At 40.7% G+C, this 26794-nt stretch overlaps 1 protein-coding gene and 1 non-coding gene across 2 annotated transcripts; both read left to right on the plus strand.

Annotated features, from left to right (window-relative positions):
- Window positions 1–3874: 3874 nt before the first annotated feature.
- Window positions 3875–25289, plus strand: eif4g2b (eukaryotic translation initiation factor 4, gamma 2b). Its single transcript, XM_031279690.2, has 21 exons — window positions 3875–3982; window positions 6050–6115; window positions 8806–8931; window positions 11683–11785; window positions 11929–12060; window positions 12429–12495; window positions 12586–12737; window positions 12909–13019; window positions 13556–13738; window positions 13879–13920; window positions 14115–14256; window positions 14595–14758; window positions 14898–15011; window positions 15504–15632; window positions 16045–16149; window positions 16645–16860; window positions 17427–17685; window positions 20218–20422; window positions 21134–21342; window positions 22649–22770; window positions 23604–25289. The coding sequence occupies exons 7-21, from the start codon at window positions 12654–12656 to the stop codon at window positions 23667–23669; spliced, it is 2151 nt and encodes a 716-aa protein (XP_031135550.1). The 5' UTR covers window positions 3875–3982; window positions 6050–6115; window positions 8806–8931; window positions 11683–11785; window positions 11929–12060; window positions 12429–12495; window positions 12586–12653; the 3' UTR covers window positions 23670–25289.
- Window positions 15220–15397, plus strand: LOC116036410. Its single transcript, XR_004101598.1, has one exon. It is a non-coding gene; the product is annotated as a small nucleolar RNA SNORD97 (small nucleolar RNA).
- Window positions 25290–26794: the final 1505 nt, after the last annotated feature.

Raw genomic sequence — 26794 nt, forward strand, 5'->3', positions numbered from 1 at the left:
TTAGCTTCTGTATTCCCTTTCATTCACTTCATTATTGTGTGAATTTGTGTTGCATGGAAATAATTCTGTAGATTTGGAACACCTCTTCTTTCGATTGTTGTAAGATTTTAAATTTGATTCTCTGTTTCTGTTATTCCAAATAAAGTTAGAAATCATTTTATTCCATATATCAATTTGCCATCCTGGTACTATTGGTAATGCTTGGAATAAAAAATGATGGGAGGACCATCATTTTTATTGTTTCTACCCTGCTTAATATTTCGTCTGGTATTATTCTCCATCTGTTCAGATCCGGTCTTTTACTTTTCAAGACACGGTAGATATTCTCATATAATTCATCTAGAGTCTTACTAATATTGATACCCAGATATTTTATTTTATTTGTATCCCATTTAAGTTTGTAGTCGTCTTTCGATGCGTGGCTAACTTGTTTTCCTATTGTTAAGGCTTCACATTTGTTGTTATTTAATTTGTATCCTGAGACATTTCCATATTCTTCAATTGTTTTCATCAGTTTATGCACCGATTCGAAATGTATTATTGTGTTCAGATGATTCCACAAAAAACATTTTATTTCTTGCTTCTTGTCCTTTTGTGGGAGCGGATGTTTTCTTGGCAACAGTGGAGCAGGAAAGATGAGGAGGTGGAGGGTTGATTAGCTGGAAGTGTGAAGGGGAGTTTTGGGGTGCCTAGGGTGATGGAGGTCCCCAATTATTTCCTTGGCTGCATGGAGAAGAGGAGGTCCTGACCCATGCCCTCCTAGGCAGAATGAGTGATGTGCTGCACTTGCTCTTGGCCTAGATGGATGCAGCCCCAAACCTGGCAGTTGTGGATAAAATAAAAATGAAGTTGGTTATAACTGTCCAAGACTGGAGAGATTTTTCTTCAGCAGTTACGCCGACCCAGAGGTGGACAAGCTCCTAAACAGAAGGTCATGTGTTCAAGCTGCCTGATGACTGCTGCATCCATCAGAAGTCATAAGCCCATTCATAAGGAAGTTGAATGTGTGTACTTTGATGTAAAAAAAAAAAAAAAAAAAGAAAGAAAATAAATTGCCTCAATGTGGCCCTGAAATATACTTAATCTCTTTCTTCACATACTTGTATGCCATTTATTGAAACACGTTTTAGGCCAATGTTTTTCTTTATGTGAATTGAAATCTACACCAGGGGTGAGATAATTTCATATGTCCACGTTTCAAGAATTTTCACTAACATTTTTGTGATGCAGTAATCTGTTGTTTTGTTTCACAACACTGACACTCATTTCGTGAAGATTCCTAAAAACAAGGGGAAATTGGGACCGGGAACAAGGAAAAATTAAAATACGTGCATGACAAAAAAAAGAAGGATTTTGCAGCATACTCTAATCTGCTTCCCTTTAACAGATGAAAATGCATACATTGTCTTCTGGAAGCATGCAGATATGGTAGACATTATGTTACTCACACAGTCTTTGTGTGGTTAACTATATTTTACTGCCAATAGTTCCTAGTCTAGACAAATAAAATATAAACTTTCCACCAAAGTTACTATGACCAACTCCAGTTGCCTTTTCTGAACTGATCTCTGCCCGAGCATGAACCCAAATACCAACAGTGATAAGCAATAGACTGATTTTTAACATCACTTATTAACTTTATCCAAAAAGACGAGTCAGAGTGTGTTCTCCATACAGATGTGAAGTGAAATGCCTCTGTGCTATGACCAAATAAAGTATATACTGTGAACAAACAGGACTGACTGTATAACCATTATTGAAACTTTTTGTCCTCCATGGCTTAAGGCTGTTATACTGTATCCTGTACTGTACAAGTTGCTCCCCGGATGCTGTATGTATAGCTGTCCACTGCTTCTAATACTTGGATGGGTACTCGGATGGGTTAAAATGCAGTAATTGAATTTCACTACTTGTACTGTCAATTGTATGTGACGAATAACAATAAGAAAATCCTAAAATAACGAGACAATCAGATAATATGATGCAAACAACTGCTAAAGACAAAGGTAGTTATTAAATGGTATGTAATGCTTATTTTTATAGGTTTTATTTGCGACCCTTACAATGCATTTTTCCTAAAACAACTTCATCTCCTATGATAAATATAAGCAAGGATGTTTTTCTTTACATCCTCAATTCATTATTGTTATCCATTGTTCACACTTCTTCATTTAAAATGTGTCTATTATTTTAATAATTTGAAGAAACTAAATATATTGTACTTAGTAGTCATTTAATTACTCTATCTTACCTAATTTGAGAAAATAACCAATATATTTTCTAGCCCTGCAGATTTTAAATTGTATGTCAATCAAATAAAGGAGGCGGCCTCTTTTGTTTCACTCAGAAACAAAAGAGGCTTCTCATTGGATGAAATATGTTACTGAAACGCCTTAAAAACATATCTTTCTTGTGATTGGCCAGGATTGACATGGCAACAAAATACGTGACCAATGCAAATTGGTTACTCTTCTATCCCCATAAGGCAGCAGCAAGCTCTTGAGCTCTCTACCAGCTAGTAGCGGATTGATGTGTGTGCTTGTGCGGTCATCTTTCTGCTTTTAGCTCTTCTGAAATCCGTTGCATACCCCGTTTTTCCTTAACAACTGTATTATTTCTTCTTTGGTAGTCCCACAACAATATAAAACTGAAGTTGCTTTTGTAAAGGTAAGGCAGATTTTTTCCCCTTACAAAACCTCAAAGCTCATCCAAAATGGCTTCTGCTAGCTAGAAGGCTAAGATACTAATGTCTAACCAGCGTCTTGTTCAAGCTAACCATAGAATATTAACGTTAGCTTACAAACCGGCAGATAGCCTAGCTCCCCGATGGCTCAGCTGATTCAAGTAGAAAATGGCGTCGTCGCCTAGCTACTCGAACTAGTATTTACAGGAAAATAAACGTGGTAATGCATATTTTGAATGTCATGTAATATGACGAGTGTCCCATTAATTCACACCGGATTCGGACCCGGATCGCTTCAAAACTGGCCTTGAATCCCTATGTTAAATATCAGCCATGATGGAATGATGCAGTCGACTGGGAACATTAGCTAGCGGCTAACCACGCTGCCCTGCCCCAATTCACTGCATAATGGTGTAACGTTAGGTTTGCAGTCTATTCCTGTTTTCAATCTAAATAGCAAAACAACATGGGGCATCTCGGATTAGACCGTAACAACACGGGGCATGTCGGATTAGACAGTAACACTATTCCAATGTAACTGCAAACTATTATCTTCACTTAAGGTTACACACCCGACGAAACCATTTGCAAATTGCTTAAAAACAATTGTAATCAAACGTGGTAAACATCTGATCTGAATGTCGTAACGTAGGTTTTTACCAAACCTAGCTAGCTAATTAGTTGTTTGCTCACGCACCTTTGATTTGTTGCAGCACAGCAAAGAGGAGCACAGAAATACGTTTTGGGTTTTTAAAACACTTTTATAATTTAGGACAGAAAAAAAGTACAATAATAAAATGTGTATACATACACACAACCGCAAAACGTAGGCCTTGAAAATATACATATCTAATATTAAACTCCCATGTAAATAAAGTGCTGTGTGATGAACGTCAGTTGTTGTCATGGTGCCAAGCACACTCATCAATGCTCAACAACACTAATTTGTAGTGTGTGAGGTATCTGTTTATAATTTACTTAAGTACGTGTGTTGCTTTGATAATTTGATTTGTCATGTGAGTGGCAAGGCCCATAACAAAGAACTGGCTACTGAACTGTTTATCAAGCTAAGTTGGCTAAATGACATCATGTTGGACAACTCATCCTGCCCTATTTAATAACGTAGCCTATGAATATGCGTTGTTTTCCCCAAGCAGTTACTAATTGCACTCCCTTTTTCTCTTCCTCAGCACCGTTTTCCCCATCCCCTCCTATTATTATTATTCTTTTGAGTATTCTTCATTGTCAAGCCGCCAAAGTGGAGAGTGCGATTGCAGAAGGGGGTGCTTCTCGTTTCAGGTAATAAACCAAAGCTTGAACAGAAAATAACAACAAGGACATATTTTTCTTGTTTTTCCATGGTTAGCCCTTTGCTAGCTCTGCCTGTTGGGCAGGAACTTCCAGCCTTTAGAACAAAACAGGATGTTGGAAAGCTCAAAATGGCTGTCAGACACTTATTTTTGTGAGACCTTTTGAAAAGAGGGGCTGGGTAGACATACTGTACGTGGAAGAATTTCTGTCCTGTTGGTTAAATACTGGTGGTGGCAGCACTGTCAACAGGATGTCTCGCACCCTGGATTAAGTCTTGAAATGTCCAGATTGAGGCTTCAAACGATTTGGGATACTGGATGTTAAATGTATAAATCAGCGGGGGAGATTTAAGGTTGCCATTTTATCATGCACCTTCTAGTTTCACATGCTATTTGGCAGTTGGCAAATTGGTTGATCATTCAAATGTTTTAAAAATGCCTTGAATAAAATTTCACTAGGCTTGCAGACACCCTGAATATACAAATAATCAGTCCCAGTCACCAGCCTATATGCTACATTGACTTGCAGTTCAACACACTGTCGTGGAAATTTGAGTATTAATAGACCATGATGTCTATAATCTAACAACAGCAGCAGGCAGTCAGTGTAAAGAACGACCTGTTCTGCTTTTCAACTGCACCTGAAACCATGCATGTCACCGTAGCTTTTGTGCATCACATAGTGTTTTGGTCATTGAAGTGATGTTATGTTTCATCCAATCCATTATCTAAAATCATGACAAATCTAATGATGATTTTCAATACTGATACTGATGACTGTTAGTTCATCTTCTGGTAATTTAGGTTTACACTGCATGCTTTCTGCTGATTGAAATTGACAATAGATGTGTAAGCATTAAATCAGGAACTCTCAAACTTGGGTTCATCAATAAAACATTCTCCAAAAGAATCAAACGGAAGCCAGTTACAAAATCATACACTATTGCTCAGCTGTGCCAACAATAAAAATGAATGTAGCAGAAAGGAGATTTGCTTGAACTCAAACTTTGGAAAACTGAAAATGCTGACCAAACTGCCCCACTTAAAGGTGGAAGTGGAAAAAAGGTGCGTAACAGAAAACCAAATTAATGCTAATCAAATAATGGATTCATATGCAGAGCATGTATGGAAATCGCGGAACTATATTGCACATTAGAATAACACAGAGTAGCCTTGGTGGCTTGTGGTTCGCTGGGTAGAGTGGTCGCCTCATTACCTCAAGGTTGGCAGTTCAACCCCAGGCTGTCACATGTCAAAGAGTCCCTGAGCGAGATACTGAACCCGAAGTTTCTCCCCAGATGCTGTATAAATACTTTAGCTGTCCACTGCTCCTAAAACTAGTAAGGGTTAAGAATGCAGAAATAACATTTCACTACAATACTTTGTGTATGTGACTATTAAGAATAAAGTTAGTTTGTTTTGTTTTTTGTTTGTTTGGATATGAAAGATACAACATTGGCCAAACCCAGGCTACATGTAGACTCTCCTCGGCTTTGCCCCACTCAGATGACTGACTCGTGCATTAATGCACACGCCATCACCTTAGATGGGCTGCATTTGGCGTTGCTGTATGACTGTGTGCATTGCATCTCTGGCTCTCCAACAGCTGATTGTGACAGTCACTTGAAAATGCATAATTCAATGTTTATTTATGAAGCTATTAGCCAGGCTAAGCGAGTATTCCTACTTTCAATTTAAGTCAATGGTGTATTGGTTTTCTAACACCAGTTATAAAACCTAAAATATCTTCCTCAATACAGGTGCAAGGATACACCCAGTTAATAGTTCAATCTATATACAACACATCTGAAGAAAAATACATTTTATATCTTTATGGCTGGTTGGTATTGTATTCTTACAGATCAGTTTTCTAATTGTGTATTTTGGACGGTTTTGAAATGTAAATTCAACTCATTTGTAAGCAGAGGCTGTTTTTCCTTAGTTTTTTGGGTGTGAATAATGGCTAAATGAATGAATAAGCAGAACAATTCATCTTCGAGCTTGCGCAGTGTTGCGTGTATCTAAAGTGTTCCCTTCCTTGTGTTTGCTTCTACAGTGCTTCTTCGGGGGGAGGAGGTGGTAGGGGCGCACCTCAGCACTATCCCAAGACTGTCGGCAACAGGTTTGTCATTTGGAATTTTTCTGGAGCACACTCGATGTATAGGGATTTAATTATTAGCGCTACGGCACTAGTAGTGTAGTGATTAAAGGGCTCGAATTCCAGGAAAGTTTGATTTGAATACTAAGAAGTCCTGTTACATGATGTCAGTCAACTGCAGATAGCACGTGCATGTTTACCAACCGGGCAGAGTGGGATTATTTTTGCAACTAAGGGTAAAAAAGGAGGAGCGTGTTTTAAAGGCCTTGCATTGGCAATGGAGTACTTCCACTTGTGTGAAGGGACAAATAGTTTTGACGGTGCATTATTATCTACATTCAGCCAGGTCTGTCGGAACAAAGTAGTAGTGCCTCAATGTAGTCGAATATAATTCAAATAGTACAAAAAAAATAAAAATGTGTATTTTTTTTTTATAAATGTGTTGGCTAACGTTTCTCGCCCTGGTCGACCCACATGTGAAAACGAAATGCTTTTATCACGTCTGAACGATAAAGTTAGCGGGAGTGGGCAACACAAGGCATTGTGAGTAGGGCTGCAACTAACGATTGATTTCATTGTCGATGAATCTGCCGATTGTTTTCTCAATTTTTAAGCGATTAGTTCTATAAAGTGTCAGAAAAAAATGGAGGGAAAATGTCAATCGGTGTTTTCCAAAGCCCAGGCTGCCGTTGTTATCATTAATTAGCTCGTTCTTGTTTCATGACTGCATCGCAAATTATACGAGCTCAGCTGAGAGCCTAATGGAGAAAGCTTATGTTGACGTTAGCTAGCCCTTCAGCCGTCAGTCAGTTTCGACTTCATATATTAACTTCTAATAGCTGTATTCACATTAACGTGACAATCTGCAAGAAACAGTTTGCCAATAAACGGCTAAAAAAAAATAACTAAAAACTAGTCACAGAGCTGTTTGGCAAGATAGCAATGCCGTTAGCATGGTGGCTAACACTAACAGTACATTTATGACATTTTGGCTGTACTTTCAAACATGCTGTCAGTGTGCTAACTGAGCACCGTTAGCCTTAGCTGTGTTCTCGTGGCTTAAAATGAATTGTTGTGCCAGAAATGCAATGTGCCATGTCATATGGGCCCCTTTTGAGGCTAAAGTTGGAATGTGAACGTATAACGACAACAACCACATGCTGATGTTGTCACTGGCCTGAGTAGTGCAGTAAGATTAATAATAGCCTCAATTTTAGCGATGAATATTATATATAATGAAATTCTAATGGTAATAGCATAGAGGAAGATTGACAGCTCTACATCCAACACCTGGGTTTTATTTGAAGTATTGTGGAGATGTGGTTCTTTTCTTATTGTGGCCTTTCTGTGCAAGTTGGACACAAGTTGATAGATCTTGTAGTGCACCATTTGTAGTATGAGTGTGCACTCACTTGTAAAATAAGTAGTCAATACATTGATATACATTTTTCTTTTTTTTGTTTTTTTAAATTATTCTGTCATTCTTACTATGTTTTCCTCCTACACTGACATTTCCTACATATCTTTTCTGCACATGCCTGTATTCAGTCATAATGATGGAACAACGTTTAGAAAACCAAACAGGGGGCTTTTGGTGTTTGTCACAAAAACACCCCCCTTTATTCGCCAGGAGCAGCAGCGATAACGTTGGCTCTCTCATCCGCTGTGGAATTAATGCATTTGCATGATGGCTGTACAGCGCATTGCATGCCAATACTCACTCACATGCACTTTGAATCACTTAGAATAACACTCAGGCATGCAGGCCCACGTTATTCATCCTTTCATATCTATGAAATTTCCGAAATGAAAGCGAAACTAATCACACTTTCTGTCTGACAGTCCCGTGTTTGCACTATACACTGTAGTATCAGGAATGTCATTTCTGTGACTCATTTGACCAAAACACTAACGTTTCTAAATTGTATTATTTTTTTAGGTTGGTGTGGATGTGCGCGATCAGATGGCAAGTTGTGTGTTGACTGTTGAACTAAAAGACACACGGTCTAGGGAGCTCAGGGGGACTTAGTGTCCTTTCGTTTGACAAAATGTGATAATGTAATCATTTGCACCATGATTTCTTTTTTTTTTTAAACCATTTAGTTTACTTGCCAAAATAAAATGCTGAAATTGATTACGCAGATCAGCATTTGTTTTATGCATTTAATGTTCAACGCTGCAGTTTATATGCTGCTTACAACTCCAAAACAGCATCAGATAGAAAATAGATGTTTTTTTCGTGAAAACCGATTTAGTTGCGGGAGTTGCTGACAGAAACCTGAAATTTTGTGTTGACTGAACTGAATGCACAGTGAAAATTAACATTTTTGTAAAATAGCAAACTCCTAAGTGTACGCCAGTTTTGTAAGGTTTCAAGTTGTTAGATCTGGCTGTGAATAGTGTGTGGGGGCTGCGTGTGTGCTTGCTGCTATAGAGATGACCCATCAGCGATACTGAAAGGATACAGAAGCTCTTGGGCGTCGGACTTGGCGGTTGTAGTATCCCTAAAATTCCTGGCGGTGCTAGTGTTGAAGGATTTTGTGCTAGAACAATAACTGTATTTCAAAGGCAGTGTATTTTTATGTACCAGCCATGATGTCACCATATTCTGCGATACTCTCTCTCTCTCTCTCTCTCTCTCTCTCTCTCTCTCTCTCTCTCTCTCTCTCTCTCTCTCTCTCTCTCTCTCTCTCTCTCTCTCTCTCTCTCTACAGCGAGTTCCTGGGGAAAACCCCAGGGCAAAGCGTTCAGAGATGGGTTCCTTCACGAAGCACTAGACGAGATGTCAACTCCAGTAATGAAAAAGAGCGACACGATGCAATCTTCAGGAAAGTGAGGGGGTAAGGTTCAATCAAGCCTGTATGCGTATTTGAAGAGTTAATGGTCCATCCCCACTGACCAAAAGCATATGTTTTTGCAACATCCTCCATGAAGTTTTATCAGGACTAACCCAGATATAATAGTGTGCAAGAATTGTAATCACTTGTCGCTTAAAGATGGTGGGTACCAAAACCATTTGAGTTGTACAGAGTCCAATTCTTGCTAAATTCACTTCAGGAAAGCCAGAAGAGTCTTGAACAAAGGTTACAGGATTCAGGCCAGGTTGACTTAAAGAAAATATCTAATTATTGTCAGAAAATCTAATTTCAGCTTCCCCTAAGTGTTTTTTTGTTTAATTCAGTCACAAAGTAAAGATCAGGAGGGGTCTCATTTATAAAATTATGCGTAGGAGCCTTACTAAAAGTGTACGTACGCCCAAAAGCCAAAAATGGCGTACGCCAAAAAAAGAATCTGATTTATAAAACCGTGTGTACGCACACCTGTAAGCAATGTTCCCTTTATAAATCACAGATTACCCACGCGTGTGCGTATGGGAATCAACCTCTTATCCCGCCCTGTACACGGCCATTTTAACCATAAATAGTCAAAGCAAAGCACCCTGTGAATGCTGATCCATATGTTAATGGGCTTAATTAATTAGCTTCGATATACCAGACCTATATGATAAGATTTAACAGAACTATATATTATATCCAAACAAGCCTTAGTGATAAAGTTCAAGATTATAAATAATATTTATATAAAACACTTACTGTAGCTGTCTGCCATTTCCCTCTGGAAACAGCCGGTTTCCCCAGAGTGGCGGGGACCTGTATTTGGACCGGGATGGCACGGTTCCGGCGCGTTTCCCTCTCTACTGGACCCAATTCAGTACATATTTTAGTTCCAAGAGCGCAGCTTTAGGGAATTTAAATTGGGGTATTAGCCAGTCATCGTCATGGTCCCTGAAGTCTGTTTTTCTCCTGATTCTTCCATTGTCGTCCATTCTGTTGTAGTCCTCCTGCAGGGCCAGCAGTGCCATCATGCAGCATTACGCACGAGTTCACCGCAGAATTTATATGTTTACAACAATTTGTGATCGTTAACACCTTGCCAACATCACAGCATCAACTAATGGTATCCCCCCCACCCCGAGATACAATTCAAAGGCAAACACACTTTTCTTCATGCAGGTTTTGTCACAAACAGTATTAAAGTTCGGACCGATAACGAGGACATTAAATGTAACGATTGCGCAAGAGCTTAACAGCTGTATTTTCAGACTTTGACATTTGATGAAAAATGCACAGTATTAAAGACAGATATTTAGTTATTTGCACTGTGTTCTGCTGTTATCTAATGCTAGGGTATTTGATGATTGATGTTTGTTTTTTATAAATCACAACCTTAGCATGGGCAGTGCCGTCATTTTCAGCCCCGTTTTGTGCGTACGCCACGTTTATAAATGAGACCCCAGGCGTTTAGAAAGTTAATCACTTGTGTCTTGCATGATTTTCTGCTACTTGTGTATTGTTGTTGCTGCTTCGTCACACACAGATGATTTTGTGAATCCAACAGTGACAGAGGGTTGAATTGCGTAGTTCTGCGGTCCCTGCAATGACATGTGCTTTGCTAACGGCACTCGAGCCATGTTCCCCTCTGTGTCAGATGATGTTTACGAGTTAAAAAGATAAAGAGATGACAGAGTTTCTCCTTAGGAATTTAGACTAGCTGGTGGCCACCACAGGAGGCAGGCGTTAAACTACTGCCCATTAGATTTACGTACAATCATTTAGCCACATTTAGATCAAATTGTTGTTTTCCTGTTGTATTATATACATAAATGAAAAAGTTAGCATCTGGATATCCCTCCACATCTTCCTGGGCATGATTCCTCTTGTTGCTAACATGCGTTTCTAAATTCCCGATTAGGAAATCAAGGTGCCTAACATAGGGATGCACCAATCCGACTTTTTCAGTACCAATACCTGGGCTTTGGGTATTGGTCGATACGAGTAACGATCCGGACCAGTGTAATTAATAAGCTGTATGCCTCTCTGTGTGGAAGTGACTAGAATCATTCTTTTGTGTATAAGGCAACATCAGGCTTACCTAACTTTGTAAAACAAAATGTAACAATATTAGTCACGTTTGTGAAATGAGTTGTTTTACTCCTGAGTTTTTCTTTATCAACTGGCATCATTTTTTTGTGTATAAAGCAACATCAGGCTTGACTTAAACATGTCTTACCTTACTTTGTAAAATGATATGTAACAAACACAGAGATATAAAATAATAAATTATGCACCAGCACTTGTGTAAACCTAAAAGTGTAAACCTTTTTAAATGTAGCAGCAAATTGGTATCTGCCTGGTATCAGTATCGGTGCATCACTAGTCTGACATTAACTCACACTCTGCTCTCTGTAAAAACCATCCCAGTAGAGAATGAGAAAGCCAATGTGGATAATGAGATTTAGTAAACAAAGCCTGTGGATTTATAAACCATTATTAACTGCCGTCTGTTTCACTGTGTCACAGCAAATGAAGTGATGCTCCAGCTTTCTACAGAACAGTGAGTGAGTGCTTAGGCGGTGAAGGGTTATAAGATGGTTCATGTATCACAATTGAAGGAAGAGGGACTGATTAGACACCCAGCATGGTGTCAAAACCTTTAACATTATGTCGTGCTAACATTTTGATCTTGCATACTCCTACTGACTTCCTTATCTTGCTGCCTCTCCCTTCCCCTCTTGTCTTCGTCTTCTCTAGCATACTCAACAAACTCACGCCTGAGAAGTTTGACAAGCTATGCCTTGAGCTCCTGAACGTGGGCGTAGATTCAAAACTCGTCCTTAAAGGAATCATCTTGCTGGTAAGAGTACATTTTTATTCTTTAGTCCTTTGCTAAATGGAAATGTATTCATCCATTTTTTGGCTCCTACCCATACACCCTTTTAATGTCCGACTGGTCCCTCTCTGGTTTTCTCCCTTCTCTCCTCCCCCGCTGTGGTTTAGATTGTAGACAAAGCCCTAGAAGAGCCCAAGTATAGCTCGCTCTATGCTCAGCTATGTCTGCGCTTGGCAGAGGACGCACCAAACTTTGACGGCCCTTCATCTGAGATCCAAACATCCCAAAAGCAGAGCACAGTAAGTGTGGCTGTTCACCATTTTCTGCACAATTAAAGACATTTTTTTTTTTTAAGCCTTAAGCACATTTGTTCTCCACCTTCTTATATTATATCACTACTGCCATTTCTGTTCTGCTGAGCAGGCCTTAATAAATACCACTCTTCCCCTGTTTTTTCTTAATGATTATTTTGTTGTCGTTATTAATACCTCCCTGCAACTCAATTGTGAAATGAATATTTGTCATTCATATGTATAACATTTCAGCAGTGAAAGCGAAACTATAAAAGTTGTGTCCCGACACAATATATGCTCCATATATGCTTCTGTTGACAGGCTTTGCCTTGAGTTGCATAACCTATGGATGATGTTTTATTTTGCTATTATAGACCTTCAGAAGACTACTGATTTCCAAACTTCAAGATGAATTTGAAAACCGCACCAGAAATGTTGAAAGTGAGTGCATGTCATTGTGTGTACAGTATCTTTGAGCCCATTTCATCATAGCCTGTCCACTGCTTACGTCTGTTTCTCCTCTCCCTTCAGTCTATGACAAACATGACAACCCTCTTACTTCTGAGGAGGAGGAGCAGCGTTCCATTGCCAAGAGCAAGATGCTTGGCAACATTAAATTCATCGGGGAACTTGGTAAACTCGACCTCATCCACGAATCTATCCTTCATAAGTGCATCAAAACAGTACGTGCGCTCTTATATCATTTTTGTTTGTTTTGAAATTCCTTCCCTTTTTTAAAGACTGCACATCAAGAGTTGGAATCAAAAGAAATACTGCATACCTTCACGAAAACCAGAGTAGAGTACTTTGTATGACCCCTCTGCCTTCCCTTTCTCCTCAATCTTTTTCTGAAGCTTCTGGAAAAGAAGAAGAGAGTCCAGCTCAAGGATATGGGGGAGGATCTGGAGTGCCTCTGTCAGATAATGAGAACCGTGGGGCCGAGACTCGACCATGAGAAAGCAAAGGTAACCGTGCCGGCCTTTCATGGCACCAGAACCATCTGGAGACGCTGTAAACCGTAGAACGGCCTCTCCAGATGAGAATAACGTTGTGTGTCTGGCAAATGTCAAATTCAACAACACAGACCACAAACTTTCAAACACTTTTTTTCATAGCCTTTTTATAATTGAGCGAGTTACTTATGATTTTGCATTGCAGAAGTAAAATCTTAAAGCTTTAGTAAAGAACTTACAATTACTATAAAATGATCAGGGCGCTCAACGCAAACCAGACATTTAACGTTTTGGTTTTGGCTGGCTATTTTTTTTTATTTTTATTTTTTTTTTTTTAAATACTCTGCCGGCCTCTTTTCTCTGTGCCTTTTGTGGTCCTGTCTGGGTCGACTGTCATGTCAGGGCCTTGCTAAGCTCACCGTCTGGCTGCACACAGCCTCACCTAAAGCCCCAATTGGCTCACAGCCAGTGCTAACCTAAATGATGCTGCCATACTGTATGTTCAAGGTCTGCCTGTCCTCACTCCCCTCTCTCCACCCTTTCTCCAGTCTTTAATGGATCAGTATTTTGGCCGTATGCGATCCTTAATGAACAACAAGGAGTTGCCCGCTAGGATCCGCTTCCTGCTGCAAGACACAGTGGAACTGCGAGAAAACAACTGGGTCCCCCGCAAGGCTTTCATTGACAACGGACCAAAGACGATTCACCAGATCCGTCAGGAGGCAGTGAAAGTGAGTCCAGTGAAATGATGGCGCTCCTTGTTCAGATTAATAGTTAATGTCCAACATCCGAAGCCAAGGTTGAGGCACGCCTGTGTTAACGGGCGCCGTAAATAAACCTGTAACATTAAAACCCTCTCTCCCTTACAAAGAAGCAGTTTCTGCACATCAGCAAGCAGCCCATTGTGAGAAATGTGAGTCAGCAGGACATTGTCCTCACACAAAAATATGCACAGGATGTAATTTAAGTTTCCGGCTTGATAACAAACACGTCGCTTAGTGTTGAGTATGGAACGCCCTCGAGTTAATGTTGGAAAGTTCTGTTGAACTTGTAATCATGTTATTGGACAATTCAATGACATTAGCTCTGTTCTGTGTGTTCCTGTAGGATTTGGGTGTTTTCATCCCTGCACCCATGTCTCAGGGGATGAGGATGGACTTCTTCCTGGAAAGCCCCTTCATGCCCAACAGAATGAAACTGGACAGGGAGACTCTCGGGGGATTGGCCGATATGTTTGGGCAGATGCCAGGTATAGGCTATGTTCCTCGGTGTCTCTGCCTTTTGTAGCTACACCTCGTCTTGTTTTCATTTCATTTTCATGTTGTCGATGTTAAAACTGGACTGACTTTTTATTCTTACAAGCATTGTACAGCTGCTTATAATTAAGTTACCTCAAGAATAATGCATTTTGAAGTTGTTGTGGTACACAAAATGATGAGCTAAAAGTGATTACAAAATGGTTTGATCTATTTTTATGATCATCTATGGGTGGTCATTTCATATAATGCTCCCAATGTGTCTTCTGCTTGGACCCACTCTTCCGTGTAAAATCTCTACTAACATCATCTCTGTACTTTGTGTACTCAGGCAGTGGGATTGGAACTGGCCCGGGGGTTATTCAGGATAGGTACTCGCCCACTATGGGACGCCATCGCACCAACCCGCTCTTCAACGGCCACAGCGGCCACATCGTCCCTCAACCACAGTCACAGTTTGACGCAGGGCCAAAGTCTTTTGTTAAGTCCAACCAGGTAATCCTGCTAACAGATTATTATTATTATTATTATTATTATTATTATTCATGCAAACAGTGATTGGTGTTTCTTGAACAATTCAATTGAGGTAAAAGTTTATGAAAGTTATCCACTGTGCCCATGTGCACTTCGACAGGTTCAGAACCAGCATTTCCTCAACCAGAACCAGAACCACATGGCCCAGCAGCAGGTCCAGTCCAAGGACATGCCTCCACGATTCAGCAAGAAAGGACAGCTCAATGCAGATGAGGTAACTGGAACTACTTCGTAGCTGTGATACAGGATATGGACAAAAGCATAACAAATGTTTTGTCCTGAGGGGTACTAAACAATATAGCTTATAATTGAATTTGAATGAAGTTGAAAGACGCACCAAGCCAGATCTTTTGTTGTTAAAGTACTGCTCAAGGTAAAACGTATGTATCGTACAGTCCTGCCTGCAGGTTGTTTAAGTCTTCATGCCCAGTGATTATAAAAAGACGCGTTATTCTGAGGAATACAACCTGCTACCAGTCTTTCTTCTACCGTGTACTCTGTCTTTGATCTCCATCTTTCTTATCCTTCCTCCACTCCTTCTCCTCTTCTCTTCAAACTGGCAGCTGGTCCGCTGACTGCGATTATGAGATATGAGGGCATGGATGTAGCCAATGGGCAGATTAAGGTTGTTTTTTTTCTTCTTTTTTTAAAAGAGCATAACCAGTACTAATTTATGTTTTGTGTTCATGTGTTTCTGGTCCCCCAGATCAGCCTCCGGCCTGCTCAGTCATTCCTCCTCAACAAGAACCAGGTACCCAAACTCCAGCCCCAGATCCCCACCATGATGCCTCCCAGCGCCCAGCCCCCACGTACTCAAACCCCCCCTCTGGGACAGGTAAGAGATGGTCTCTTCTCACAGTTTGCCTCTTGGTTATTTTTAACTGTCATAAACATAGATGAGACAGTAGACACATAATGAAAGAATACAACAACAACAAAAAGTGTGAAAGAAAATGTTTTGAGAGAAAACTTGTTACTGGTAATAAACGCAACGTTTATATAGATCACAAACTTTTATTCGATGCACAGCTCGTGTCCACCATTTCCAACAGCAGAACAGATTCGCACACCTAACCTGCACACACCGGGAAGGACCTTGTGCCGTACTGAACAGTGTAGAGGGGAAATAATACGTTAGCAAAAACAATGAAAGGAAAAAAGAATCCTGGCCAAACCCAATCATCATCAAATGTTATGGTTTCTTGGTGGAACTATATCTGTAATAACGGCATGACCTTTTGCCCCAGCCTCCACAGCTTGGCCTGAAGACCAACCCTCCGCCCATCCAAGAGAAACCTCAGAAGATAAACAAGAAACCACCTCCTGCCAAGGAGGAACTGCTTAAAATGACGGTAGGCAAAAAACAAATTGTACATCTTTCAAGAACTGCTGCAGTATATAAATAATGGAAAATTGTTCTACAAAAAAGACTGCAAGGAGTGCAATAAAGAGGAGGAATCAGGAAGGCAAGGAGTGCAATAAAGAGGAGGAATCAGGAAGGCAAAACAGCCTATTGCCACAACCTACATTTCCATACTGATGGCACCACTTGGTTAGACTAAAAAATGTTGAACAAACCTTCCCAAACCCATCTTGAAGAAGGTAGTATGTACCAAAAAAGTTAAATAATATACCTAAAATAAGATTTCATTAGGAACTATCCTTTTTTCTCCTTTCTGTAAAGACCACAAAGTTATTCAGATCTTGAGACTTATCGGCTGCTTATCTTTTAGAAGTAGCACTTTTGTGTTGTCATTGGTCCGCGACCAAGCAGTTGTCTTAATTTTTCACATATAGTGATCCAACTGGCCACAGCTCATTTCTGTGCACTCTAATCTCCACTTCAGGAGTCGATGGTGACTGAGTACTTGAACAGTAAGAACCTGACCGAGGCTGTGAGCGGCGTGAGGGAGATGAAGGCTCCCAAGCACTTCCTGCCGGAGATGCTGAGTAAGATCATCGTGTGTTCCCTGGACCGTCCCGATGAGGACAAGGAGCACGCTAGCACTCTGATCCACACGCTCCGCACTGAGGGCCTCATCACTGGAGAGAACTTCATGCAGGTACAAACATCCAGCATTCCTTTTATATCGGACTCAAAATAGTCTGGCATTGCCAGACCTTCCTCCACAGCGCTGCGGAGGAAGGTCTGGCTAGTCCACACAACGTTCCAGGATAGGAGAAAAAAGTGCTCTGGTTTATTGCCATTTTTTTAAACGGAAGAAGCAGAAAGATATACAGCAAAGCAACGGAGTATAAAGTGAAAAAAAAGACACAACCGTTAAGAATAATAAAAGCAGTATTAAACTAGGAGGAAACAATAAGTAAAATTCATATATGTTGACTTTACAAACTAACAGAATAAATGTATTATAAATAGTTTTAGTGCTGACATGTATATGTATTGACAATGCAGTGTTTTAGCTGCATAGTAAAAGATGTATATGTGTTTTAACTGATGTGGTTTGGGATTGAATTCCATTCTCTTGACCCTCTGAGGGAACAGGCTGACTGACTAAAAGAACTTTTCCGCAGCGGATAGGAGGCCTGAGTCTGTAGTTATTTCGAGTGGAATGATTATGAAGTTGGTAACATCATGATTCATTCGGTGGCATTTCCTCTCCTGCAGGCTTTCCTCAACGTCCTGGACCAGTGTCCCAAGATCGAGCTGGACGTGCCCCTGGTGAAGTCCTACCTGGCCCAGTTTGCGGCTCGGGCCATCATCGCAGAGCTGGTGAGCGTGGCGGAGCTGGCTCACCCCCTGGAGAACGGCACACACTTCCCCCTCTTCCTGCTTTGCCTGCAACAGACGGCCAAGCTGAAGGACCGCGAGTGGCTCACCGATCTCTTCCAGCAGAGCAAGGTCAACATGCAGAAGATGCTCCCAGGTACTTAATGCTCCTGCCGCAGACAGAAACATACCAACACAGCATCCAACCGATTTAAATCTCTACAGATATTTTATCATTATTATTATTATTGGGGTGCTGCTGGTAGGGCTGCACGATTATGGCCAAAATGATAATCACAATTATTTTGATCAATATTGAGATCACGATTATTTGTTGATTTTAACCAGAACAAATGTTATTGTCACATAGGCTAATTATAACTGCTTTCACATCCATATTGTGCTACATTCCTGCTAATACATCCATATTGTGCATCCATATTGTGCTACATTCCTCCTTTGTTGAAGGATACTATGGAGTATGCCATTTCAGCGGTTGTGCGACCGCTTTCCACACATGCGCGTTTGCCGTGAAAAGATACAGGTAACGCAATTTTCTGTTCACGTTAACGGCGCATGTTAAAATCCCGGTATCTACCGGACGAAATAGCAACTCGGATTTCTGTGCCTCATTACGGTGCCACTTAAATGTCTGCGTTGCGCTCTGATGCTCCAAAACAGACGTTAGAGGCAACAGAAACATCGCTGCATGTCACACTAGTAATTATTAAACTATTAAACACGGCTAAAATGCTGACAGCTAAACGGTGTAGTCTGACTGTATTTCATTCTAGAGGATTCCAACAGCGGGACGTACAACAGTCTGCTGCTAAAGCTATGAGCTAAAAGACACAAACTAGCACTGGTCACTGCTGTTGTCTGAAAAACAACACAGACGGGACAAAATGTTGCGTTTACTGGTAAACTGGTAAACCTCGTGAACGACTTATGACCGTTCTCTTAATACATCCATGCTTATGACCAACTGCTATCTGTTGTGGAATTTTCCTCACGTTACTCTGTCCTCTGTGACTGTCTACATCTAAACTAAGCTGCGCGGTGCAGGGAACAACTCTGATTGGCTCATGGAGGCACGTGATCAGACAGTGGTTTACGGAGCTTTGAGGATAAGAAAACAACTTTGATACGGAACGCTCTATGAACGGGATGACGCATTTTTAAATATCGCTCGATCACGTGAATTTCATCGTGGGAAGCCAAAATCGTGATCGTGATTAAAATTTGATTAATTGTGCAGCCCTAGCTGCGGGGTGGTGGTGTTGCTGAATAAATAAAAACTTTGATTTACACATCACACAACTATTTAGAAACAGCCAAAAATGTGGACAAGGTTGCGCGACTTTGGCTACATTGAACGCGCAACGTATGCGGACCGTTAGCGGCGCGCATGTGCTGCGGAATGTATGTTTCAACTGACTTCACCTGCAGCGCACACACGGCGTAGGATTGTGTCAGTCACAGGCGCGGCGGAGAGCTTTTGCTTTGGGATTGTTGTGGTTTCTTCAGGTTTTGGGGCTGGCCCAGCGCTGTGAAAATGTCAATTTACTGTCAGCGGTTATCAGAGGACGCAGGCGAGGGGAAACGAGAAATAAAAACGGAAACTCTCAAAATGAAACGGCCAATACGCTCATTCACAGTCATTAAGTCATTTCCTGTATATCGGCAGTTCATTTAAAAGAAATAGTGACACTTTATAACTAATTTCTGTGTAAAAGGGCCGCACCCACCTCGCGTAAAAAGGGGAAACGCTGACATCCCACCCAGGGAACAGATGTTACCATTGTGTCCCCTTTTTTAATTGGGCTGGCTGTTGTTAAAAATGTTCCGTATCGATACCAATTCAGTGACTTTGATACGGGTTCCTGAACGATACTTTTTTTGATACCAATTTTAACAAAACAAATGACATTACGGCACAAATCTTTTTTTCTTTTTCTTTTTTTCATCTCCTACTACCTGAGCCCCGTCTGTGTGTAACGTAGGGCTTTTCCTGCGTGTCTCTACGATGTGTAACGTTAGGCAGCCAATCACAAGCATTGTTAGATCTTGGTAGAAGCATGCTGCATGCTTATTGACTCACTGACGCTGATGAGATTTACTCCTCAGGTATTTGGTATTGAATGACGAGGCGTTTTTCAATACTCGATACTATGGAGGCAATTTGGTCGGTGCCTAAAAACAGGGTTTCTGCTGGTTTCACCAAGTCAAATTTTAAGACTTTTTAAGACCATTATGAATGAAATTTAAGACCTATATCACAACATCAAAAAACAAAGTCAGATGTCAAGAGTGCAGAAACATCGTCTGAAACAATTACCCTATTTCGGCATTATAGGACTGGGGTCTAGATTGGCTGCAATATAAGTTGCATGTTGGTTTCCTTTCTAGTCCTAATACAGCAAATTATATTTGGACTAGCAACAGAACTGCAACACCACAGAATAAAAAATAAAAAAATCATTCTAAAGTGCTGCGGGAGCATTTCAATGAGCATTACTGTAGAGGGAGCGTTATATTGACATTGGAAAATTAAGACCTGTTTCAAAATATTTAAGACACAATACTTAGCAAATTTAAGACTTTTTAAGACCCCGCGGAAACCCTGAAAAAGTATTGAATTCGGTACCCAGCCCTGCTTCTGAATAACCGACTTGTTTCTTCCTGGCAGAAATCGATCAGAACAAGGACCGCATGCTGGAGATCCTGGAGGGGAAGGGCCTGAGCTTCCTGTTCCCGCTGCTGAAGCTGGAGAAGGAGCTGCTGAAACAGATAACGGCAGACCCCTCTCCACAGTCCATCTACAAGTGGATTAAAGACAACATCTCGCCCAAGCTTCACACTGACAAAGGCTTTGTCAACATCCTCATGACCAGGTAAATGTACAGCCGATGTGTTTCAAGTTAATCTTGATGAACATTGAGGCTCAGTTTAAGTTGATCAATTAACGAATTTAACATTTAAGTGCAAGGACAGTGAAAGGGGTCTGCGTGTCAGGCTTTTTTTGACCACTGCATAATTTGCACTCCCACTGCCTAGGGCTGCAACTACTAATGATTATTTCTATTATCGATTCATCCACCCGTTATATTCTTCATTTATCGTTTGGTCTATAACATGTTTCATTTCCGGGATTGTTCAGGTGCCGCCTGAAGTTCCGCTGGATGTCCGTTACCTTCCGCTTCCTTTGTGTTGGCATTTTAAACTTGGGTTGATTTCTGAGGACTATAGTTAACTGCTCCTCAGATCTCTGCAGGGTAAATCCAGACAGCTAGCTAGACTATCTGTCCAATCTGAGTTTTCTGTTGCACAACTAAAACAACTTTTAAACGTACACGTTCCACCAAAACAAGTTCCTTCCCGAGGCTATTTTGCAGAGGCACCGTGGCTCTGTCCAGCGCTTAGCGCCGCCCATGACGATTGTGATTGGTTTAACGAATTGCCAATAAACCAGAGCAAGTTTTTCTCCCATCCCGGAATACTGTGTGGACTAGCCAGACGCTCCTCTGCAGCCCTGTGGAGGAAGGTTCTGGCACTGCGTGACTGGCTTTAAGGTAATGGACCACTGTCTTCTGCTCTTGTCCCAGTTTCCTCCAGTACATCTCCCAGGAGCTGTGCATGGGCGAGGCCGACGAGCAGCTGGCCGCCCCTTCCAAAGAGCAGCTGGAGCAGGAGAAACAGCTGCTGCTGGCCTTCAAGCCTGTCATGCAGAAGTTCCTGCACGACCACACCGAGCTGCAGGTCAGCGCTCTCTACGCCTTGCAGGTGCACTGCAACAGCAGCGCCTTCCCTAAAGGTACAGTACTCCCAAGTCTTGGGCAATCCACTAGAGCTAGACCCATATAGCCGCTATGAACTTATTGCAAATATGTCGGTGTCGGTGTACATGTGAGACAATAGTAATTGCAGTACGTAAATGCCAATATAAGTTTGAGGTAGTTAAAAAAGTGTCTAAAAAAAGTTTATCCACCAGAGAGCGCTGACAACAATGAATTGTCACGCTCTGTAATTAATTTGGTCATAAATCTTGGTCAAATATGTATTCATGGGGCCACCTTGATAGCTCACCTGGTAGAGCGTGCGCCCCATGTACGAAGGTTTAGTCTTAACCGCAGCGGCCGACCTGCGGCCCTTTGCTGCTGATGTCATTTCCCCTCTCTCTTCCATTTCACATCTCAAGCTGTCCTGTCTAATAAAGGCCTAAAATGGCCAACAACAAAAAAAATGTATTCATTAGGGCTGTCAATCGATAAAATTATTTAATCACACAATTATCCTAGTTAACTCACGATTAATCACACATTAATTTAATTGCACATTTTTTAAAATCTGTTCTAAATGTACTTTTTAAGAGATATTTTTCAGGTTTTTAATGCTGAAGTGGTATTTGAGACTCAACTGCCCCATTGGTAACTCGATTCACATCGACGGTACATGCAAAGACCTTTAGTCTCGTAGAGAGAACCATCTGGAAGGGCTTCGACACTGAACTTGCCATTCAAAAGACCCTTTTCTTCATCCATTTTTGTTCCGCTCAAGGAGCTGTGTTTCTGCTAGCCATCCACTCCTGTTCATGGATGTATTATAAGATCCGACCCGCTCTCGTTCTGCCGTCTCGTCCCTGCCCCAGGAATTTGCGTTAACTCGTTATTATTGTCTTCATTATGACAGCCCGAGTATTCCTGTAGAATAATGAATGGATATTGACTGGTTTCTGTTGAGATATGCTGTCTACAGTTACAAGTACAGCAGCACTGGTTAAAACAATGATTCAAACATTTTGTCACTTAACCCTTGTGTTGACTTTGGGTCACATTGACCCGTTTTAAATTTTTGTTTTATATCAGAAAATATGGGACATAGAAATAAGCGCTGAAAATGTGTAGAAGAAAAATTAAAAAATTTAAAACGTTGGAAAAGCAAAAACAAACTGTGGAAAAAAAGGCGTCAAAAACGCCGTGTTTTTTTTCAAGGTTGAAGGGAAGACAACACAAGCAACAAATCATACTTTATTTTGCTAGTAGAAACAATCAGGTGTTTTTTTTTTTTTTTTATAGTGAAGACCTTCATTAATGGCCTTTCTTTTTATTCTTTCCACTAAGGCATGCTGCTGCGCTACTTTGTCAACTTCTACGACATGGAGATCATTGAAGAAGAAGCCTTCCTTGCATGGAAAGAAGACATTAGCCAGGAATTCCCTGGAAAAGGAAAATCTTTATTCCAGGTACAGTAATGCCATCACAGTGGGAGTTTGTTTTTCTCCAACATCTGTGGTAACGGGGATTGCGCTCATGAAAAATAAATTGCCACTTGATTTGTGTGACTGAATATCCTCAGCTATGTATACACTAGGGATGCACCGAATCCAGATTTTTGGGGTTCGGCCGAATACCGAATCTACTGGTTAAGATTCTGCCGAATCTGAAACCGAATACCGAATCCTCCTCCCATCCTCAGTCCATTACCACAGTAAACACATTAATGAAGTAAACAAATGGTTAACATAAGTTTTTAGTATGTTACTGTCCTTCCTTTGCCGTACCTGAAGTTGCTGTATTTTGGCTGCTGTCTGTAGATTCCTTCATGCACAACTCGTATTCTTTCGGATGTCTCATACGCAAATGTTTTAACAGCGGCGATGTTGTATGTTGTTTAGGGTCCTTGCCACCACGAGACAAATCGGCAATGCAAATTGAACATGTGGCTGGACTTGAATGGCCTTCTTTTGACTGAAAGTACTGCCAAACAAGACCTTTTTCTGCTCACCAGTTCCATTTTCACTTTCTTACAGCCTACTGCATTGAACGGTCCACCTAAACACCTTCCCGTAATCAACGGGAGTCATTACGTCGACCAGCGTAGCGCGCTTAGTGCAAGCATAGGGTTCGGTGGAAAAAAAATTCTAAGGTTCGGCAGAAATCAAACCCCGTCAAAAAGCCCAATATTCATCCGAAGCCAAATCCTGGATTCGGTGCATCCCTAGTATACACATCACGTACAAACCTTTTTTGTACAAGACTGACAGATGTACTGCATATGTGATTTTCCCTCCATCAGGTCAACCAGTGGCTCACCTGGCTGGAGACAGCGGAGGAGGAGGAGTCAGAGGAGGAAGCAGATTGAGAAACCGAGAAGAAGCATCATGGTGTAGAAGATTGACCTTATCTTATTAGTACACTCACCTTTTTCATTTTATTTAACTCCATTCTTAATGTAACCACTACCACATGGCACTTAGCTGCTTCTGTTATGCAAAATATAAATGGTAAGCTTGTACCTGTAGGGCCTCATGTGTTACCACCCATTACCGTGACGATGAGCTGAGAAGCATCATTTGATATGTTGCCTAACGGATTTTGGATTTTGTGTCCTGATCAGCTGCATGAATTCTAAAGTCTGGAGTGGCTCAACCATCTGTTTGGTTTTTTTTTGTCTTCTTTTTGAAGTTTGTAACTTTTTTTTCACTGTATTTTTTTTTTTTTTTTTTTTCCATTTCCACTTCATTTTTACTGATTGGAACTTCCCCAGTAGGAAACTGCTTTATTTAAGAACGTGTAGGATTTCCCCCTAAATAAATCAAATGAGTGGTCATCTTCGCTAATGTTAAACGCATAAGACTATTACCAAAAGGTCTTGTCAGTTACGGGCTTAGCGATCCCATGTAAGGGTCCAGGCTGGATTCCCTTCCATCACACTCATGTGATCTTTCAAAACGGCAAAGGAGATTACAAATCAACAGACAGGCTGCAGAGTGATCTATATAGTAAAAAAAACAAAGACAATATGCGACATTCAGTATTTTGTTTCAGAAAGTATGATGGATGAAAAGGGGGGGGCCCACTGAAGTGAGAGTGAAGCATAAGCTGGCAAAGCATTTCAAAATGAATTAATGTGTGTTTAGTCAACCTATGCTTACTAAAAAACACATTTCCGCTTTTTAATTAAATAAAAGTGCTCTTGTAGTCGCTGATAATGAGCATCTTGCTTTCTTAGTGATATTCCCCCTTTCGTCGTCTGTCCCTTTCTCAGATGAGTGGTTGCAATACTCACTCAACGATCCTCCTCATGTTACAATATTTCAAGAAGTTGTAATCATTGGTGTACCGCAGTAATGTTTCAAAGTTGCCTGTATTTCTACCTCTTAGTAAGATGGGCTTTTTTTGTTTGTTTATTGTGCTTGGATAATGACATCTACTAAGAAGAACCTATTATAGCCCAAGCAGATGCTGAAGTTTTTGATTTAGTCCTGGCCTAATTGCACAATAAATGTATTGAAGCATACTTTTCCTATGAAGCTTCACGTGGTTTACAAGTATTAACTATTTGAGAACAAAAGAAAAGCTTGTTTTTATTAATTGGACAGCTCAGCATCCTTTAACAAACGATAAAAGGTGGGCTTTCAGAGTTTCGTCCCACCCAGAATTTGGAGTAACCGTGTAAAAGTGACCTGTTTATTTTGAATGCTCCAATGTGGAAAATGGAACAAGTGCATTTTTAATGTTTTTCTTAAATTGGCAAAGTGAAAGCAAACTGTTAACATAGGTTGTAATTGACCCCCCCCCCCCTCACTAAACTAAAATGTCTAACTGCTAAATAAGTTTGACTTTTTGCCCAACAACTGTGCAGACAAGCCATGCTTATGTATAAGACAATGGATTCAGATCATATTGTAAGGTATTCAAAATTATTGTGAACCTCTATTGCTTTAATGTCAATAAAGTCCAGTACATGAGCACCAAAGCTAGTCTTCACTTTTATTTGCACTGCTTTTCTTCACATATTCAAACTCTGCATCAGAATCCTTCACACTGTAACACACTTTCACGTCTGCGATGACCACAACCTCTGCTCGTCCGTGAACTGTACTGTAACATTAGTGTCTATCTATCGAAGATCTCAAGTCATTTCTCATTTTTGTGTATTGTGGGTTTTTTTAATTGAATTTACCTTCTCTTCTTGACCACACACCCTGGTAAGTGAAAAACCAAGGCATAATTGGACTATACATTTTACAAGTGATGTACAAAATGTTCAAAAAGGTACAAAAACATGCCTTTGGCATTACATACGAGTCCTTGTGTGTCACCAAACCAAACACTGACGGTTATTTAAAGTACTTAAATTTGACATTTAAAGTTTTACGAATCTAGTTACAGTTGCGCATTTGAGTCAGCCACAGATACAAATATATATTGTACCTGTTCATTTCAAGCTTTTAGTTAACACGTTTACAGATGAGAGGAATAGTAACATTTGTTTTGGGATCAAAATAGGAACTGTTGAGGCTGGTAAACATGATTTTGAAAAAAGGAAAGAGCAAGTAGAAGAAGTTTGCCTTTTAATATGGGTTCCAGCTCAGTATAATAACTGAGAAATACACTCACCTAAAGGATTATTACCATACTAATACCGTGTTTGACCCCCTTTAACCTTCAGAACTGCCTTAATTCTTTGTGGCATTGATTCAACAAGGTGCTGGAAGCATTCTTTGGAAATGTTGGCCCATATTGATAGGATAGCATCCCCCACACCATTACACCACCACCACCAGCCTGTCCAGTGGTAACAAGGAATGACGGATCCATGTTCTCATTCTGTTTACTCCAAATTCTGACTCTGCCATCTGAATGTCTTAACAGAAATCGAGACTCATCAGACCAGGCAACATTTTTCCAGTCTTCAACTGTCCAATTTTGGTGAGCTCGTGCAAATTGTAGCCTCATTTTCCTATTTTTAGTGGAGATGAGGGGTGTAGCCCATCCGCCTCAAGGTTGTGCGTGTTGTGGCTTCACAAATGCTTTGCTACATACCTCGGTTGTAACGAGTGGTTATTTGAGTCAAAGTTGGTCTTCTATCAGTTTGAATCACTCGCCCCATTCTCCTTTGACCTCTAGCATCAACAAGGCATTTTCGCCCACAGGACTGCAGCATACTGGATGTTTTTCCTTTTTCAGACCATTCTTTGTAAACCCTAGAAATGGTTGTGCGTGAAAATCCCAGTAACTGAGCAGATTGTGAAATACTCAGACCAGCCCGTCTGGCACCAACAACCATGCCACTCTCAAAGTTGCTTAGATCACCTTTCTTTCCCATTCTGACATTCAGTTTGGAGTTCAGGAGATTGTCTAGACCTGGACCACACCCCTAAATGCATTAAAGCAGCTGCCATGTGATTGGTTGATTAGATAATTGCATTAATGAGAAATTTAACAGGTGTTCCTAATAATCCTTTAGGTGAGTGTATGTCT

This window comes from Sander lucioperca, chromosome 7 (assembly GCF_008315115.2).
Source record: "Sander lucioperca isolate FBNREF2018 chromosome 7, SLUC_FBN_1.2, whole genome shotgun sequence".
In the NCBI taxonomy this organism is placed as follows: Eukaryota; Metazoa; Chordata; class Actinopteri; order Perciformes; family Percidae; genus Sander; species Sander lucioperca.

What these genes read in the sequence shown, in the direction of transcription:
- eif4g2b (XM_031279690.2), top strand. Translation starts at nt 12,654, where the DNA reads ATGCTTGGCAACATTAAATTCATCGGGGAACTTGGTAAACTCGACCTC. An exon ending in AGGAACTGCTTAAAATGACG is followed by an intron (nt 16,150 to 16,644) that starts GTAGGCAAAAAA and finishes TCTCCACTTCAG; the next exon opens with GAGTCGATGGTGACTGAGTA. An exon ending in AAGGAAAATCTTTATTCCAG is followed by an intron (nt 22,771 to 23,603) that starts GTACAGTAATGC and finishes TCCCTCCATCAG; the next exon opens with GTCAACCAGTGGCTCACCTG.